Genomic DNA, 16,709 nt, shown 5'->3' with positions numbered 1-16,709 from the left:
TTGTTTCCTTAAAATAATATGTTAGAATTTATCTTTAATTCTGGTGAGACGGGTTAGTCGCTAACTGTTTTAAAAGCTCTTTTAAAAACACAATGGCGGCAGATGATACACCCTGCTCAGAGTTTATAAACTGGGAGGTTGACTCTTCAATTTGTAATGGATTCAAACAGGAGAAGCAACTTTCTGCCCCACAAAGGAGATACTACAGCTTCTGCAGGAGAAAGGTGAGCATCAGGACACACTGACTGGAATCCCTGTTTTATGGTTCAATTGTTGGACATATATAACGATTATTGTGAAATTTCAAGATATTTAATTTTGTTTTATCGCACATTGAAGTCTGAGGCAATGTTTGAACATTAATATCTCAAAATCTAAGAAAGATAAAAGCCTTAAATTGTCACTGGCCTCTCTAAGCATCTAAATGAATCTGATCTGTAATCTGTATTTTCTAGTTAAAATCTGAAAATACATACACATTTGAGCACACTCATGAAAAAAACTTCAAATTGCAAAAGACAATTGGTGACAGTTTACAAATTTATGAACAACAATATTTTAAAAAACCGTTATGATCTGTTTTGCATTCTGTAATTTTGTATTTTTAATCAGTGGTTTCTCAGCTGTGTGCTGGGAGTGTAGCAGAAAAAAGTAGTTCTTCTACTTAAAAAACTTTATTTTCCTATTATTATCATCATCATCGTTGTTGTTGTTGTATAACTTAGAGGCTAAGGAAGGCTGATGCTGACAGATTTAAAAATTCAGATGTCAATATGTCAACTCTTATTCTTAAGTTTGTATTACAAACAGTTGTGCAGTGGTCACAGTCTTTACAGAAGGTCCTGGGGTTTAAACCTGTTGGTCTTTTTGAGTAGAGTTTTCACCCCCCCCCCCCCCCTTCCCCCTATAGGCTTCCTCCTTGTACTTTGATATGCTCCCATGTCCTGTTTTACAGTCTGTGATGGACTGACAGATGGGGTGTGCCCCACCTACCTACCTTCCAATGTCAGCTGGGATAGGCTCCATCTCGCCCAACCACCCTAAGTTGGATAATATAATAATAATACAATAGTAATATATTGTTAAGAAGGAAGGGTCATTATTTACCAACTTTTGAGTCATTTATTTTAGAAACGGATACAGTTTCTAAACTACTGTGGACACATTTCAATATTATCGCATATTGGGCAACATATGCACCAAACTGTGGCATACGATCACACAGCCACTGTCTTATAATCTTAAACATCTGTTTGACCATGTTAAAGATTTAACTCTTTAATTGTTTTTTATGTTATCCCCTCAGTCATTTGCTGCCTTTGTGGCATCCAAGAAGGACAGTAGTCACGAGGAAGGAAGCCCTTTGTGGTGCTGCTGCGGCCAGACGTTCATCGAGCACGCCGCCATTCACAAACACGTGGCCAGAGTGCACAATGCTGAAATACAGCAGCTCGCACAAGACGAGTATGAGCATTTGTTTAACCAACTGGAAGAAGAGCCCGAAGCAGCGCAGGTGAATGAGCACAGTGGAGAAACGGTGGACGTCTCTGTGTGGATTCCCGATATCAGCCACATCTGTGAGGAGCAACTTAAAAAGTAAAGACAATCTCAATACAGTTATTTCACTATATTCTATATTTCTAATCTATATATGTAGATTATTAATGTGTCCCGTTTTAATTTTTGAATTTGATGTTTTATTTTTGTTCTTTGTTCTCTCGTTCTCCATCAGCGGTCCAGGCAGGGTTCTGCTTTACTATCACTACTGTCGCGTCGAGGAGCCACATGTCATCTGTGCTTGGCAGAAAGCTCTGTGTGAGAAGCTCCACTTAACGGGCAAGGTGAATGAATTGTCCCATCCAGTCTTGGGTTGAGGAACACTTCTATGAAAGAGCAAAGAAAAAAGGCTTTTCTCTTAATTTCAGTGAAACCGTGCCATTAAAATAAGTGTTGATCTTTTTCTTCAGTTGAGGGTGGCGACTGAAGGCATCAACGGAACAGTTGGTGGCACAAACTTGGCCACTGACATTTACATAGAAGCAATGCGTTCACATCCGCTGTTCGAGATGGATGAGGAGGATTTTAAGGTCAGAATCAGATGAAGGGAAATTTTATATACTAGTGTCACCTCCCCCTCTTAATATTGCTTCATAGGATCGTAGGACTCTGTTATAGGCTCCATCAGGGTGTGGTTTGTCCATAATCAGACTTTAAGCAGGTATTAATTTATTTTTGTTAATCTTTGAATATTAATGGTGCTGTTTTTGTGGGTTTGTTCAGACCAGTGACGGTGGCGCAGAGTGTTTTACAGAGTTGAAGGTTGGGGTCTACAAGGAGATTGTCCCAATGGGAGTGGACCCAGATCTTATATCTTACCAGCTGGCAGGTACTATTTGTACTGACACTGTAAGCCTACAGAAATTATTAATAATGTAAGTGACACCTGTAGCTGATTTACTAATATCATTGCCTTTATTATCATAATAAGGTGCAAAATGTCTGCTTTGATTGCTGCTCTGCAGCCATAGCTGTGCTCTTGTACCAGCTGATGACAAACTCTATGCTGTGCTTGTATATAATGTCAGGTATGTGTCTGTTTTGCCTCTCAGGAGTTCATCTGGAGCCCGACGAGTTTCATAAAGAAGTGGAGGCTCTTCTGACTAAAGGAGATTTATGCAATGACACCGTCCTCCTGGACTGCCGCAACTATTATGAGAGTAAAATTGTGAGTAGTAAATTTGTTTTCTTTAGGAGATTGTTGACTTCATTCAACTGTAATCTGATCATTTTGGTGGTTTCAGGGTAATGTATGATCTTGGCATACTTGTGACATGCCCAGAGATTTATGTTGTAATTTAAGTTTTTTGTGCACCATCTACACAAGCTACCATGAGCAAATAGTAAGGATGGGCAGAACACTGATATTTGTAGCTGGAAATAATGAGTCTGTATCCAAACAGAAAAGCATGACTGGGATCAATTTCATAAGCCTCAGTATTTTAGCCAGAAGCAGCGGTATTGAGGTTGTGCTATTAGAGAGTAATGTGCAAAGGCTGTAACAGTTAATAATTGCTGTTTTTTTTGCCTTCAGGGGCAGTTCACTCAGTGCCTGGCGCCAAATATCCGTAAGTTCAGCTACTTCCCAGACTACGTGGACCAGAACCTTGAGCTGTTCAGAGACAAGAAGGTTCTGATGTACTGCACAGGAGGGATCCGCTGTGAGCGTGGCTCCGCCTACCTCCGCTCCAAAGTAAGCTGTTCAGTCATCAGTCTGGAAAGCTTTTAGTGGAGCTGGGTTCACTCGCTCACTTGTTGCAGGTTGCTGATTCTCCACAAGGGGGGGCCTTTTACTAGTAGTTTAGGTATTGAGAAATGCATATTTCTGAAATGTTTGCATCAAATATTTTAAGTTCTTGTTCATATTTATCTCTTAAATCTGGTACCAGGATGTGTGTAAGGAGGTTTACCAGCTGAAAGGTGGAATTCATAAGTACCTGGAGCGTTTCCCCGAGGGGTTCTATCGTGGAAAGCTTTTTGTGTTTGATGAACGCTACGCCATCTCCTCAAACAGTGACATCATCTCAGGTTAGTGTGTAAACAGAGCCCATTCTCTGCATGTTAGAAGTACCAGAAAGCATCCATAAGATCTAATATTCTCTTAATATACATGTATTTTTTTTAAATAAGATAACAGACTCTGTTTAGATTGCAGGTACTGCGGCCATCCGTGGGACCAGTACAAGCTCTGCTCCACCCAGTACTGCTGCCAGCTGGTTCTGTCCTGTCCAAGCTGCAGACAGGACGGCCACACCGCTTGCTGCCCCACGTGCCAGACCAAAGGTCAGGCTCAGTCCGAGGAGACCTCACATCACAAAGAGGAGTGCGAGTGCACTGACGTACGCCCCAGAATCCCTCAGGATGTGTAAAATGATTAGATTTCAGTGCTTAAAAATAACATAAACATAGTGTAAAATGTGTGTGACAGATTTTCAAAATAGGAATTTTTATACTAATGCATGTGGGAAATTAAGTCAGATACATTTTAACTAATGAAAATCTATTGAAGAAATTGAAGAAAATATCTGCTGAATCTGTTTTTATCATGTGAATATTGTGAACATTTTGTCACTAATGAAAGCTCAACTTCAACTTATTGTATGTATAAATGTTTCTGTTTCGTACTTTTAAACTGTGACATATATTTTGTCTCTTGTGTTTTCAAGCTGTTTAACAAACAGATGCATCATTATTTAGTGCTCCATGTATAGCCAAGATATGCATGCATTACTAGGATCCATGCACAGTATCTCAAGACTGGAACAGGATGTATCTACACTCTCAAGACTGTGCAAGGAGACATAGCATGTGTGGTTTCACTATCATTCCTTTCCAAAAATAAACTAAAACCATCAGCAGGATATGCAGAAACATCCACTACAGTATAAATTTCTCTCCAAAACCCCAAGCTGGAGATGATCTGAGACTATGCTTTTGTGCTGTGTAATACTAATATCTACCAGAAGGTGGTCAGGCATGTAAGAGCATGTTCTTATAATGCTATTCTGCAAAAGAAAGTCTGTTGAAGAAATGCTGAGAAACAAAGAGAAATTTCAAACAAGTTGACATCCAAAACATCTCAACACATCCCCTGGTGGTGAACGTGTTCAATTCTACAGTGGGAAATGAAAAAAAGTGTCTTTAATTAAGAGTCTAACTTTCAAGGTCAAAGTGTGAAGACATTTTTTAAAAGATATACAGGGGTAGTGTTGACAGACATTAAGGAAGAAGATAAGACAGTATAAAGAGATGAGAACAGTTTGGTTGCAGGTGTTGACGTGTTTCTCAAAGGGGAAGAGGAAGGACGGTCTGTGTATTCAACCTCACCTCTGGTGCCGGTGCCCATCTCTCAATTTTAAATGCATGTAGACATTGAGGGTTCTCGGGAGGGGCCGTGCTGACACCTGCTGCTCTCTGGCAGCAAGCACCATGCCCTCCCGTGTTTTAAATGCACTTTAGAACAACACGCAGCAACACTGTGCATGAGCGGGAGGTATGGGGTCTTCACACACCCCCGTTCTCTGTTAGCCATCGGGGCGGAGGGGCTGGAAGGAGGTGCTGGCTGTCCGTTTGGGGTCTGGGATGCGGAGCCTCCCTGCTGCTGCGGAGCCGGGGGCGGTCTGCTTGCCTCAACCCCCGGGGAAAGGGTAACATCTCCTGAGTCTAGGTGCGGTTTCCCTCTGGGGGCGAGGGTACCTGGACCTGGGGTATAGAGTATGTTTGGGGGTGGGTGGGTGGGTGATTGTGTGTGTACAGTGTCCATTTGTGTCTATCTTTACGTTGGGTAAGTGCTGAGTATTTGTATATGCGTGCATGAGGGTGGGAATGCACGTTTGTGTCTATATTGTCAGGTCAGGTCTTAGACTCCACCTCTCTGGGAACATTTCAGGCCCTCCAAAGTGTGGAGGCCTATCTCTCCTCACCATACTCGCTGCCGGTGGTTGATGCCCTCAGGCGTCGGTGCGTTGGTAGTTTTTTTTATGTAAATGTAAGGGGCTGGGCGCTCAGGTATGTATCGGCTCACCACTCCCAGTGGCTGCTTGGCGGGGCCTGGCGCCCGTGGCTCGGTCGGTGTACACACGGGTGTTCACTATTAGACACAAACCACACCTTTCTTGGCTGCTACCTCAAATCACATTGTGCGCTGTCGGTCCTGCGTGCTGCACAACAACATTCAGTATTTACTTTTATTTACACTTAGCTAGATTAATGCAATGGTGTTGTGTTTATTATGCGGCTCTCTCTCTCTCTTTTTTTTTTTTGCTTGTTCTCTCTCTTTTTTTTTCTCAACAGGTGATCCGGGAGATTTTCTTTCTGTTTAAGTGCCCTTTCTCACTGTCCCCCTTCCCCTTTATTTTTCTGTTCTTTCATCTTTTCCCCCTCCCTTTTCTATCCCCCAGCCATGTCTCTCTTGTCTGTAACAGCTGAAAAAATAAATTAATTAATTAATAATAACAACAAAGGTCGATCGAACGGACCAATACGGCAAAGCCGTGATGATCCACTTGGCAAAGTAAATCCGTTAGGTGTCTTTGTTGGTGTAGCAGCACGAGGTGAGAATAAAGTAAATACTCTTCACAGTTTAAAAGACAACGCCACCCTGGGAATTTCACCCAGATAATACTGGAAGTAACACTAATCACCAAGAAGGCAGTTAGGTTTGTTATACTCAGTATAGGGACGAGGTTTAATGATAAAACACACACTCACACTAATAAATTAAGAAAGGCAGGTGTGTACACTCAAAGGATCCCACCACCAAGGCACCCATAGTCTCCTCCACGTCGGCACTCCGCATCTGAATAAAAGAAATAAAGAAAATTTTAATATATTACAACAAAACTAATATTCACACGCTGGGGATAGCCCAACTGCAGGAACACACTGGTGATCCGCATCTAGAAAAAGGGCCTCCCACCAGTGGCGTAACAAAAACCCAAACTACAAATCAAACAACGGAAAAAAGAACAAACATACAGCCTAAATAAAACTTTAAAATATGGGGCAGACGGAATTGGTATTGCTCCAACTTGCCGTCTGCCCGACTATAAGTTAATCTTCTAATCAATATGCACGCCAGCCGACTCGCGTAGCATATGGCCGTTGTCCACGCCGAAGTCCACTTTAAAGGCTGGCAGCAGTAGGAAAAGAAACCTCGCAACAGGAACAGACAGTAAAAGCAAAGCAGCAGCACTTCACTTAGCGTAGCTTTGCGTAAAACTAAGGCCCACACTTCCTGCAAAGCATAATATGTATAAAAGAACAATAAAAGGCAGAGATCTTAACAAAATTGAATTACCGAGTAAACCGCGTCATGAAACATGAGCAGAGTGGCTCATAGGAGGCTTCTACAGCTACGACCTAAAAACAACATCTGTTTACCACCAAGTAAGGTAAATTACACACTACAATGAGTATACACCTACCAGCCGCAATGGAGGCTTCAGAAGGGTAACCCGCAAATGCTCTCTGCAACCTGTCATGAAATCAATATCCTTAGTATCCTTATTTTCCTATTATATTGTTTTATGTACTTTAATAATGAAGGCTTGTAGAGCAAGGCCACTTTTGACTCACAAAGTGCTCAGCCAGACTGAAAAACAGGGAGTTTTAGTGCACAGGCATATTAATAGATAAGACACAGAAAAGAGGAACTTTGCCATATAAGCAATGTTTGAGAAATAACACCATATAAGACATATATGGAGCTAAAAATGTTAGAGCTCTTGCAACTGGCGTTTGGGCTGTGCAGGGGTCTCTCTCTTCCGGAAGATGATTGAATAAAAAGAAATATACATGTTTTAACACACTATGAGTCGGTTTTCTCTGTTCTATCACGGGGACAAAAGAATCGGGGTTAATAAACCCCAAGGGAAGTCAGCCAGGTGACCAAAAAGGAGATCACAGGTAAGCGATCCAGGACTGCTCAAATGGCCACTATTTATACTAGCGCCCCCTAATGCGCCAGGCCGAAAGTGGGTTGAACTGAGGAATAACATTCATCCTGCCACAATGGCATCAGACAACAGTTATGATGGCTAAAGAACCAAGTGGGACAGGCGCAACCCCCCCAACAAAAACAAAAAACAAAGGGGAGGAGAAAGTACACTAGCAGAGAATAGGGAGATACTGCAGCAGCAAGACATTTTTTTACAGATATACAGGGGTAGTGTTGACAGACGTTAAGGAAGAGAAAAACACAGAATATAGAGATGAGACCAGTCTGGTTGCAGGTGTTAACATGTTTCAGGTATTTATTTGTAAATAACTGTTGAAGGTGTATGTGAGATTACTAACATGTGTGGAGGTATCCATCAAAAAGAGAAGGAACAGCAGTCGGAAAATAGCTGTTTATACAGAAATTAAAGCATGTGTACTTTATTTGCCAAGATACTTGTAGAACAAAAGTGCACATTATAGAAAACGAAACATGTAAAATGAAACTCCACCAGAGGGAGCGAGAGGACAACATCCTGGAGGCTGCTAAGCTCCTCAACATCCCGACTGGAGGCTTCAGCTTTCAGCCGAACGGACCTGGCCAGGCTGCCCGGGTCTCTTCTGAGCAGTAGCAGCCTCTGAATCGCTTCTCTCGGGGAAGGCTGGGTCCGAGAAAGTGACGCTCATGTATATTCGGTCAGCTGTGTGTTCGCGGGCATAAGGACGGGAAGACCCAGCGATGTCTGCGCCCGGTTTCACTAACCTGAACAGCTCCGTCAGCTACAGCCAGAACTCTGCGGCGAACGGCGGAGCAGCGCCACCCTATCAGAATGGTTCGTTAGCATGCTAACACCCCATTGGCGGGCTATTTGTCGGTCCTTCGCTTTGCTTTTTGCATTTTATACACTGGAACTGTCATTTACTGTCAGTCGCGATGCTGGCATTAGCTGTAAATTATGGGCATGAATTATTAAAAGACTGATGATTTTAGCTGAAGCTAAGCACTTGCTAAAGGTAGCTAACTTAAAAGCTAACGTGGGTATTGAAAACGGATGGTAACGGTAGCTAACTGTTAGCATGAAAATAGCTGTTTGACAGATTGCGCACCACCTCTCCATAGCCTCTTGTTTTTATTAAATCTCCAATAGCTAACGACTTAATAGAAGTTGCGTTAAAACAATTTACTTTCTATTAATAGAAGGCTGCTTATTTCAACTGAGAGCTAGCCTTTCAAGGAAGGCTGCTCAAGCGTGTTTACAGTAAATGATAACCTGTGATCAGATTTTCATATTTAACATATATTCGTGCACGTGTATTAAGCTTCACAAGAATAACCAAACACATGTGAACAAACTAATTTGTGGAGGGTAAAGTAGGAAAGACAATCGTCTCTAATAAATGGTTCAGTTTTCAGGACAGAGCTTCGCAAAAATATTTATCTCAAAAGAGAAGGAATACAACCAACTAATTTCCTTCTTAAGTAAACAAATAAGAGGGGATAAAATCTTAAAATCAGGCTGCAGTTTGGCTCAAAATAAAGCGTGTTTTGTACTTTGTGGTCCATTATTTCTAATTTGTCGTAGCTATGAAGTAGACATTAGCCAATATTCATTTTGCATATTGGAAAAGTGTGTGTGGAGGTATGTCGTAGGCTTTATACTGCATTTTTAAATAGAGATAATAGAGCTTAATTCTATTTTTGCATGTGTATTTATGTATTAAAGATGGTGGGGACAATGGGCGTGTTCTTAGAGATCATTTCTATTTTTTTTTTAATTTATTTTTTTTTTTACATTTTAGTCGTCTTTAAAGTTGAATGTTCAAAAATGTGTGATAATGCATTCATTCTGTAGCTAAATATGAATGTGAGGTGCAGTTCTGGAAGCTGTCTTTCTTTCTAGAGCCCACACTTTAATTTGTTAAATTACTACAGAGGGAGATAATTCAGTAGTTTTGTGTTTCTGAGATATTCCCTATATTCGTTCAAACTGTGATTGTGGAAGTTCAGGGGTTTGGTGCCCCAAACCTTTTTAGCCATTGAAAACAAATGTCAGAGAGAAGTTAGAATCCTCGTGGTCTTGTAGTTGACTCTTCTGCCTTGTCTTTGAAATGCCAACTTTCTGGGAGGCTTAGATCTAAAATGGTGTTTTGTGACATTAAAACCACACAATCCTGTTCTAGTTGGCCCTTCAAAATAAAAGTATGATCCTGAGCCAGATGTCAATATTTTAAAAAGCGCTGCCTGGTGAGCAAATTGGAAATGTTTCACTCGGCAAGAAGAACTCTAAAACTTAAAAACTTAAATAGAGTTGTTCTTGTTTCTGTTTATTTTTACTCTGTAATTGGAGTATAATAGTGAGAGTTGACATTTATGCTTATTAACCATGTGCTTTGCTATCCTGCCCCGCCTCCTTCCAGGTCCGGTACAGAGCTACCCTTCCATGTATCCAATTACAGGCTACTATGGAGCTCCAGCTCAACAGCAACAGAGCTACTCCACCATCCCGTCCCAAGCTACCCCAGTTTCCAGCAAAGCACCCATCACGAACAGTGCCCACAGTGCTAACTACTACCAGAACAACCATCCACAGCAGCTGCAACAGCACCACCTCCCTCAGCATCATGTAGCACCTTACAGTGCTCCACTGAGCTCTGCCCCTCCTTCTCAGCCATATGCCACACATCCTTCCTCAGCACCTCCACCGTCAAACGCCCAGTACAACCTACAGCCATTCCAGCAGCATCCACCCTACACCACTCCGGCATCCTACTATGGACCACAGTCATACCATGCTTCTCCAGCACAGCAGTCTCAGCAGCAGCAACAACAACCCAGTTTGGTCCCAATGGCGGCGAGTGGGCCTGGAGGTCCTCTCTACCCCATTGTTTCATACCCGTCTGCTCCAGGAAGCAGCCAGTATGGCACTCTGAGTTCCTCCCAGAGCACCACCCAGATGGGCGCACCTTTACATCAGTACGGTGCTGAGCCTCCAGCCTCCTCAGCATCAGGGCATTCTGGGTATGGCATGGCTCCTCCCAGCCAAGTGGCACCAACAGTGAATGGTCAAGGAAGCACAGGTACCCAGTGAAGTCACATTTTAATGCTGCTAGACTCTGCAATTGTGAATTCTCTGAAAATGCAGGTGGAGTTTTATAGGCTAAGAAAATCTGGTGGATGTTGGCGGAAAATGCTTTGTTTTTTTTGTCAGTGTTTGGTGGGCAAATTAAAAATTTTCTGCAAAATGTTTTCTGCTTAGTTTTTTTTGTTGCTGTAAGTTTCCAAAATAAAGCATATTTTGACTGTTTCTGCATTGTATGCATTTTTATGTTTAAAGAAGGGAATAAATTAACATGTTTGCATTTTTGAACCCAAAGCTATCCCTCAGTATCCTTAGAAAGCACTGTCCTTGTGCTGTTTCAGTGGCTGTTTGTGTTTTTTTTTTTTCCACTGCAGCCCAAAACGCAGTCCATTCCCACTACAGCCAAACCAATCAGGCTTCTCTGAGCTACAACTCCTATGGTGGGGTCACTCAAAGCAGTGGTGGTGCTGAGGCAGACAGACCACCCTCAGGAACCCCTTCCGCTTCAGTCCATTCCTCACCGGGCCACCGTCAAGGTAAGAATGAGAGTAAATCTTCATTATGTATTGTAAACATGAAGATTTTTATGTTTGTGTACCATATTTTTCGCACTATAAGGCGCACTTAAAATCCTTTAATTTTCTCAAAAATCGACAGTGTGCCTTATGTATGAAAACAGACCAGCTCATCGACAGTGCGCCTTATGTTCCGAAAAATATGTTATGTGTGGAAGCTGAAAACTGAAAATCTGTGCCTGTGCAGATAACCTGCCAAAAAATAAGATGAAAGCGTTTTGTAGTTTGAAAGTCTGCATGAAATCAGTTTCCTGTTTATTTTTTCGCTGCTCGGAGAAGAAGTACCACACTGTGTACCTTACATTAAAACTGTGTTCTTTAAAATGTTTTGGGTTTTTTTTTTATGATTGGAGACCTATTTTCTCCACCTGCTGCATTCGATGTTTGAACAACATTCTTATCTTGGTTTTTTCTGTACTATAGTGACTGTTTTTGTGTCTTCTGATGCAGCTTGTTTAGACGCACACTGCACGTGAATGGGTTACAGCTGCACTTTGGGAATATAGCACACATAATTAGCTGCAAACACACACACGCTTTCCGATGTGCAGGTGTGGGTCTGTATACAAATTTGGGGGTTTCAGGTTTGCTTTTAGCAACGTGCTGCTGGTTTATTTTTCCTGTGAATGTTTTTCACTCTTAACTTTAGTGGCTGGTCAGGATAATTAGACTCTTTCCTGTAATGTTGATTTGGGTTGCAAAAATTTGACTCTTACTTCGACAGAATAAATTGATATAATTTTGATCCAAACACTTTTTCAACTGAGCCATGTTTAAAGATTTACAATGCATTTAGACCAAATACACAGCATTTCAAAGAGTTGCTTTCTAGAGTGAATATAGTCAATGGAGACATGTTTTATTTTTGGTTTTCAATCAGTTAACTGGTATTAAAACAAGTACATATTTTTGATTGCACGCTTTTGTGGTCAGTTACAACCTCTGGCAAGATTACGGCATCATCTTACCTGCTTGAGATTTTAAAATGAAAGCACACAGTTAGACCATGGAATACATTAAGGCAAAGGAAATGCTCTCCAGTTGTCGATGGATTCTATGAGAACATTGTAGCGGAAAGGCTTTAGCAATACAGCAAGCATCAAGCTAACTTTTGACGAAGGTTCAGTTGTTTTTAATTGGCTTGAATGTGCCTTTACCCCTGCAAGTTTACTTTCTGCCCTGAACTGTGACGCCTAGTTGCGTTTTTTTTTTTAAGTTTTAAATTTCTAGGGACTCGTTAATTTCAAAGTAGACATTCTTCCACTGAAGGAACTTTGGGCAAGCACAATGTGGTGTGAACCTTTACTGGAAGTTTCCCCTAATCATCAGCCCTTTCTCTCTGCTTCCAGTGCAGTGTAGGTGAACTCAAGATCCACAGAGAGACTTGAGCTGTTGTCACACATGAACCAAGGACAGTGTCAGGTGAAACAATTGAAGATGAAGGATGGGGGTGACCAGTCGACTAGACGTTTAAAAGACCTTTCCTTGATCATATCAGAAATATTATTCTGTTAAACAAATTATTCCTATTTTATTAAAGTACAGCATCAGACGGTAACCTGATAGTTCAAAAGATTAATACGAGTAAATGAACGAGGTGAAAGGTAAACACTTGGTCTAAAACAGATGGTACTTAATGGAAAAATGAGCGTTTCTGCTAACTAATCAAACATTGCATTTGTGCGGTATTATACACCTCACAAGCAGTCACACATTTTAACAACATTAAGTTTGATCATCAGCGAATGAATTTAACAGTTTCATATTGCTTTTAAATACACACACACACACACACACAGAGTGTTTTGATGGCTTAGTGTTTCGTTTCAGAAAATAGTCAAAAACTGCACTCAGTTTTGACTATTTTCTGCCTTTTAGACTATTCAGACTTCTGTAATTTGGACATTGTCCAAGGTTGACCTTTCTCTCCTGCTGCTGCATGCAGCAACAGATGCATTTCTCACTATTGGGAACTGTGAATTCACCAGACAGTTTCCTGCTCTATTCCTGGATGGTCAGTCAAATATGTCCAACTGCGTAGTAGTTTCACTTATGTCTGTCTCTAATGCATCAAAACTGTTTACATTATCTAACCAAAACCCTAAAAAAACTCCCCTGAAAACAGTTCGATGAGGCCATAATATTGGATGCTGGTTCCTCCGGTGGAGAAAGGCTAAATGTATATGTTAAATTCCATCTAAACAAAATTCCTTCTTTGACTTTCACCTTTGTAATCATTGGCTTTAAATTTTTATCATCCTGACCTATTTTCCTGTGTGTACTATTAATTGTTTTTCCTGACAAAATATGCGGCCAGCCATCAGCCACTCTGTTCTTTGCTTAAACACGTATCACATGACTGGAAGCCAGCCGCCTGATTACCACAGCCCTGTCTGATGACATGCATCTCATCCTGACAGTTCTCTTATGTACCTTTCCCACTCCACCCCCTTCCAACAGGCATGCAGTATGGATATGTTGCTAATAGTGGCGCTAGCTCTTCCTCTGCCAACACCTCAGGCCCAGCAGCAGCAGCCCCCTCATCATCCAGCTCTGATGATGACGATGAGGAGGAGGAGGAGGATGAGGAAGCAGGTCTGCTCTAGCTTTTACCTCCCCCATAACCTTTTTGCTACTACCTTATCCACTCCTTATTTTTTTAGTAATCTAAAACCTAAAGTGTTCACGTCTCTTTAGACACCTCCATCTGTCCCGCCTATCCGGTGTCACTTCTGATAACCGCCATTTTCCTCTTCCCTGTCTGGCTACCATCTGTCACGTCTACTCTACCTGCCAACGCTTGTAATCAGTTCACTGCTCATCATCAGCACCATCTCCTTTCTAATAGGCTAATCATATTTCTCCCTGTTGGTCCTTGTCACCAGCCTTGCAGAGTTCACCCGCTGCGCGCAACATTCCCCCCCCTCGCATTCATCAGTCCTCTTTCAAAATATTGATTTCATCTCCTCAGTGTGTGCGCGCACTGTTCTGTTCTTCCATCACTGAAAGCTAACATGAAATTTTTTTCCCTCAGAAAGGTGGCAGGTAAGTAGTTCTCGTTGTCATATACAGGACGATGTCCTCTTTGCCTGCTGTCTAGCTCTGAGCAGCGCTCTTGCTGTCTCTCAGTAATGTTCAGGGTGTGATCGTCCAGCTGTAGTGGACCCTCCACTTATCAGCAGTTATCCATGCTGATGGAAAAAAAAAATCAATATTTTGTGTTTTTCTTTCCACTCTGTTCACGGCTCTTGATGGTAAACTGGATAGCCTCGGGAATGAGTTTGAATTAGATGTGGTCATGTGTCCTAGATGTAAGATGAGCACTTATGACATAAAAATGTATTGAGAGGAAATATTAATATAATCGAATATCTTTGGGTTTAAAAATTGGAAAAAGGTATGAAGGTTTTAAATAATCTAAGTGAATTTAAATATATTTTCTAACATAAATGTCAAGAGTTTTCTTTCATTCTCTAGTAAAGGGAAAGCATTAAGATGTAGGGGGGATTGGTTTATGTACTGCATGTTTTAGATTTGTTTTTGTATTTAATTCAGGTGAGTTTTGGGACTTTGAAATCATTTAGAAGCAAATAAGTAAAAAAATGACTCCAGTGTACTTTGTTCATGCAAGGGGTCTGTTACGAAGTAACTTTTTAGTATTGCTGATGAACAGAAATGTGTTTCATGCGTGAGTAGATTAAACGTCAGTATAGGTTTATTTAAAAAAATAATTTTTTATTTATCACATGCCTGGTAATTTTGTTTTGTTTTGCAGGGGGAAGTTTTTACATGGAGAAAAAAGATTGGTTTATTACGGAGAAGTTAGCTGTTTATACACTGTTTGATTTTTTTGACAAGTTTATTGGTCCATGGGGCTACTGATTGACCCTCACGCTTGAATCTTAAATCTCACTGTCCTAAAAAACCTTGCATTGTATTAAAAAGGCTAAAATGCTTGGTGTAACTTTTTTTGAAATAAATTATTTTACATTTAATAATTTAAATGTCAGGTCAGCATGATACTGATTGTTGTCATGCACCTGTGTGATGTCTCTCTCAGATGTTCTGCTTTAAAGATCCTTTGAGATGTGTGTCATCAGCCAGAGGTTAACAGATGTTTAAATATAACCACTCCCCTGCCGATAGGTCCCGCTGTCTATGCATGCGTTTGCTGACTCTCCTGCTTCTCACAAGAGAGCATTGTTAGCACTGCTACAACTCATTAGCGCACTGCCTAATAAAATGAGGAGCTTGGTTTAGCTTTCTGTTTATCCCTCGTGCTCTCATCAATTCCCCGCAGTGTTGCTGTCTTACAGGTTGTCTGTTGCAGCAAAATAGCACTTGTTGATTCAAGGAAGCCACGCTTACCAGAATCATGATATTGAAAATAACAAAATGGGTTCAGAGTCACAAGTAAAGCAGAAAACAACCAGTGCATTTTAGACTTTTGTAGGACAAAGCTTGCAAGTTATTAGTTGAAAAATAGTTTAAATACATTTAAAAATGAACATTCTAAGCAAACCTGATTAAACTAATTTATAACACAAATCTAACAGCAGACGTATGTTATCAGGATGAATCAATTCATCACCTGTCACATTTTGATAATACTGCCATCACCTACTATCAACAACAGCAGTCGCCAACCAAAATGACCGACTATAACACCAGCAGCAACAACCAGCCTCGCAGCTAATGGCAACCACAGCCAACAGCAACACTAATATTTCTAATAGCAGTAGTAGTTCTGAATTTTAATCTTGGATTGCCTCATATTTATTTAGTTACAGCTATTTTATTTCAGAGTTGTGTATGGCCATTCATTTTTGTTATCTGTATACACACGACAAGTTTTTCTTATTGATTATATGCCAAAATGTTTGATCAATTTATCTTTATTTTGTAACTGTTCACATAACAAAAGTTATCCACGACTAGAGTTTAAGGCGTTACTCAGTTGGCTGTTTGTTTGATCACTAATTAAGTCTGTCTGGAGTCAGGGACGGCGTTTTGGTTTCTTTGGTTTGTGTTGCTGTGTCATCTCTGTTGTTGTCATGGTCTTACTGCTGAGTGTGGATCAAGTATTCAAATACATGCAAGGTTTGTCCTGGTTTGAAATAGGCCTTAGTTGGCTCAGTAACCATTAAGTTACACATGTACTGGTGCAGTAATAGAATATAAATGTATGTGGAGTCCAAACTGGACTCGTATTAAAACTTTTAAGATCAACTGCAAATCAACACTGGCTACAATGAGCTCTATATAGTCTTGGTAGTATCCATTTTCTTGAAGGAGGAGGAGAAGGCTTGGCTCTCCTGGTGTCCTCGTCATCCCTGGTGCTTAATCCAGTAGTCTGCTGGTCTGATTTAGTCTGAGATAATTGGATCTTGCCCTGTCCAATGAGCTCTGTCCCTGAGGCCTGTCACATCTTGGTTTGCTGCTGTTGATCCCTCCTTTTGGCACACATGGATTAGTGGATCCATTCAAATATTACTGCCCATGTAATCCTTTGGGAAAACCTATTCATTACATGACATGCAAGGAATAAACAGACAAAAAC

At 41.0% G+C, this 16,709-nt stretch overlaps 2 protein-coding genes across 2 annotated transcripts in view; both read left to right on the top strand.

The window, feature by feature from the left end:
* Positions 1-69: 69 nt before the first annotated feature.
* Positions 70-4,201, top strand: tstd2 (thiosulfate sulfurtransferase like domain containing 2). The gene is made up of 9 exons (XM_005726573.2): positions 70-224; positions 1,307-1,596; positions 1,733-1,841; positions 1,968-2,087; positions 2,281-2,386; positions 2,610-2,725; positions 3,092-3,250; positions 3,447-3,585; positions 3,706-4,201. Exons 1-9 carry the CDS (start codon positions 93-95, stop codon positions 3,924-3,926), a joined length of 1,392 nt encoding a protein of 463 aa, XP_005726630.1. The 5' UTR covers positions 70-92; the 3' UTR covers positions 3,927-4,201.
* Positions 4,202-8,009: 3,808 nt separating this feature from the next.
* Positions 8,010-16,709, top strand: part of sec24b (SEC24 homolog B, COPII coat complex component) — a 27,074-nt gene continuing 18,374 nt past the window's right edge. The window contains exons 1-4 of the mRNA XM_005726571.1: positions 8,010-8,327; positions 9,913-10,572; positions 10,949-11,110; positions 13,610-13,744. Coding sequence (XP_005726628.1) covers positions 8,234-8,327; positions 9,913-10,572; positions 10,949-11,110; positions 13,610-13,744 — 1,051 coding nt within the window. The 5' untranslated portion in view covers positions 8,010-8,233. The remainder of the gene's footprint in view (positions 8,328-9,912; positions 10,573-10,948; positions 11,111-13,609; positions 13,745-16,709) is intronic.

This window comes from Pundamilia nyererei, unplaced genomic scaffold, assembly GCF_000239375.1.
Source record: "Pundamilia nyererei isolate P.nyererei 1_Seehausen unplaced genomic scaffold, PunNye1.0 scaffold00020, whole genome shotgun sequence".
NCBI lineage: Eukaryota > Metazoa > Chordata > Actinopteri > Cichliformes > Cichlidae > Pundamilia > Pundamilia nyererei.
Note: the sequence above shows the minus strand (reverse complement) of the source record. Positions and strands in the feature narration are given on the sequence as shown.

What these genes read in the sequence shown, in the direction of transcription:
- tstd2 (XM_005726573.2), top strand. Translation starts at nt 93, where the DNA reads ATGGCGGCAGATGATACACCCTGCTCAGAGTTTATAAACTGGGAGGTT. An exon ending in ACAGCTTCTGCAGGAGAAAG is followed by an intron (nt 225 to 1,306) that starts GTGAGCATCAGG and finishes TTATCCCCTCAG; the next exon opens with TCATTTGCTGCCTTTGTGGC. An exon ending in CCGCCTACCTCCGCTCCAAA is followed by an intron (nt 3,251 to 3,446) that starts GTAAGCTGTTCA and finishes ATCTGGTACCAG; the next exon opens with GATGTGTGTAAGGAGGTTTA.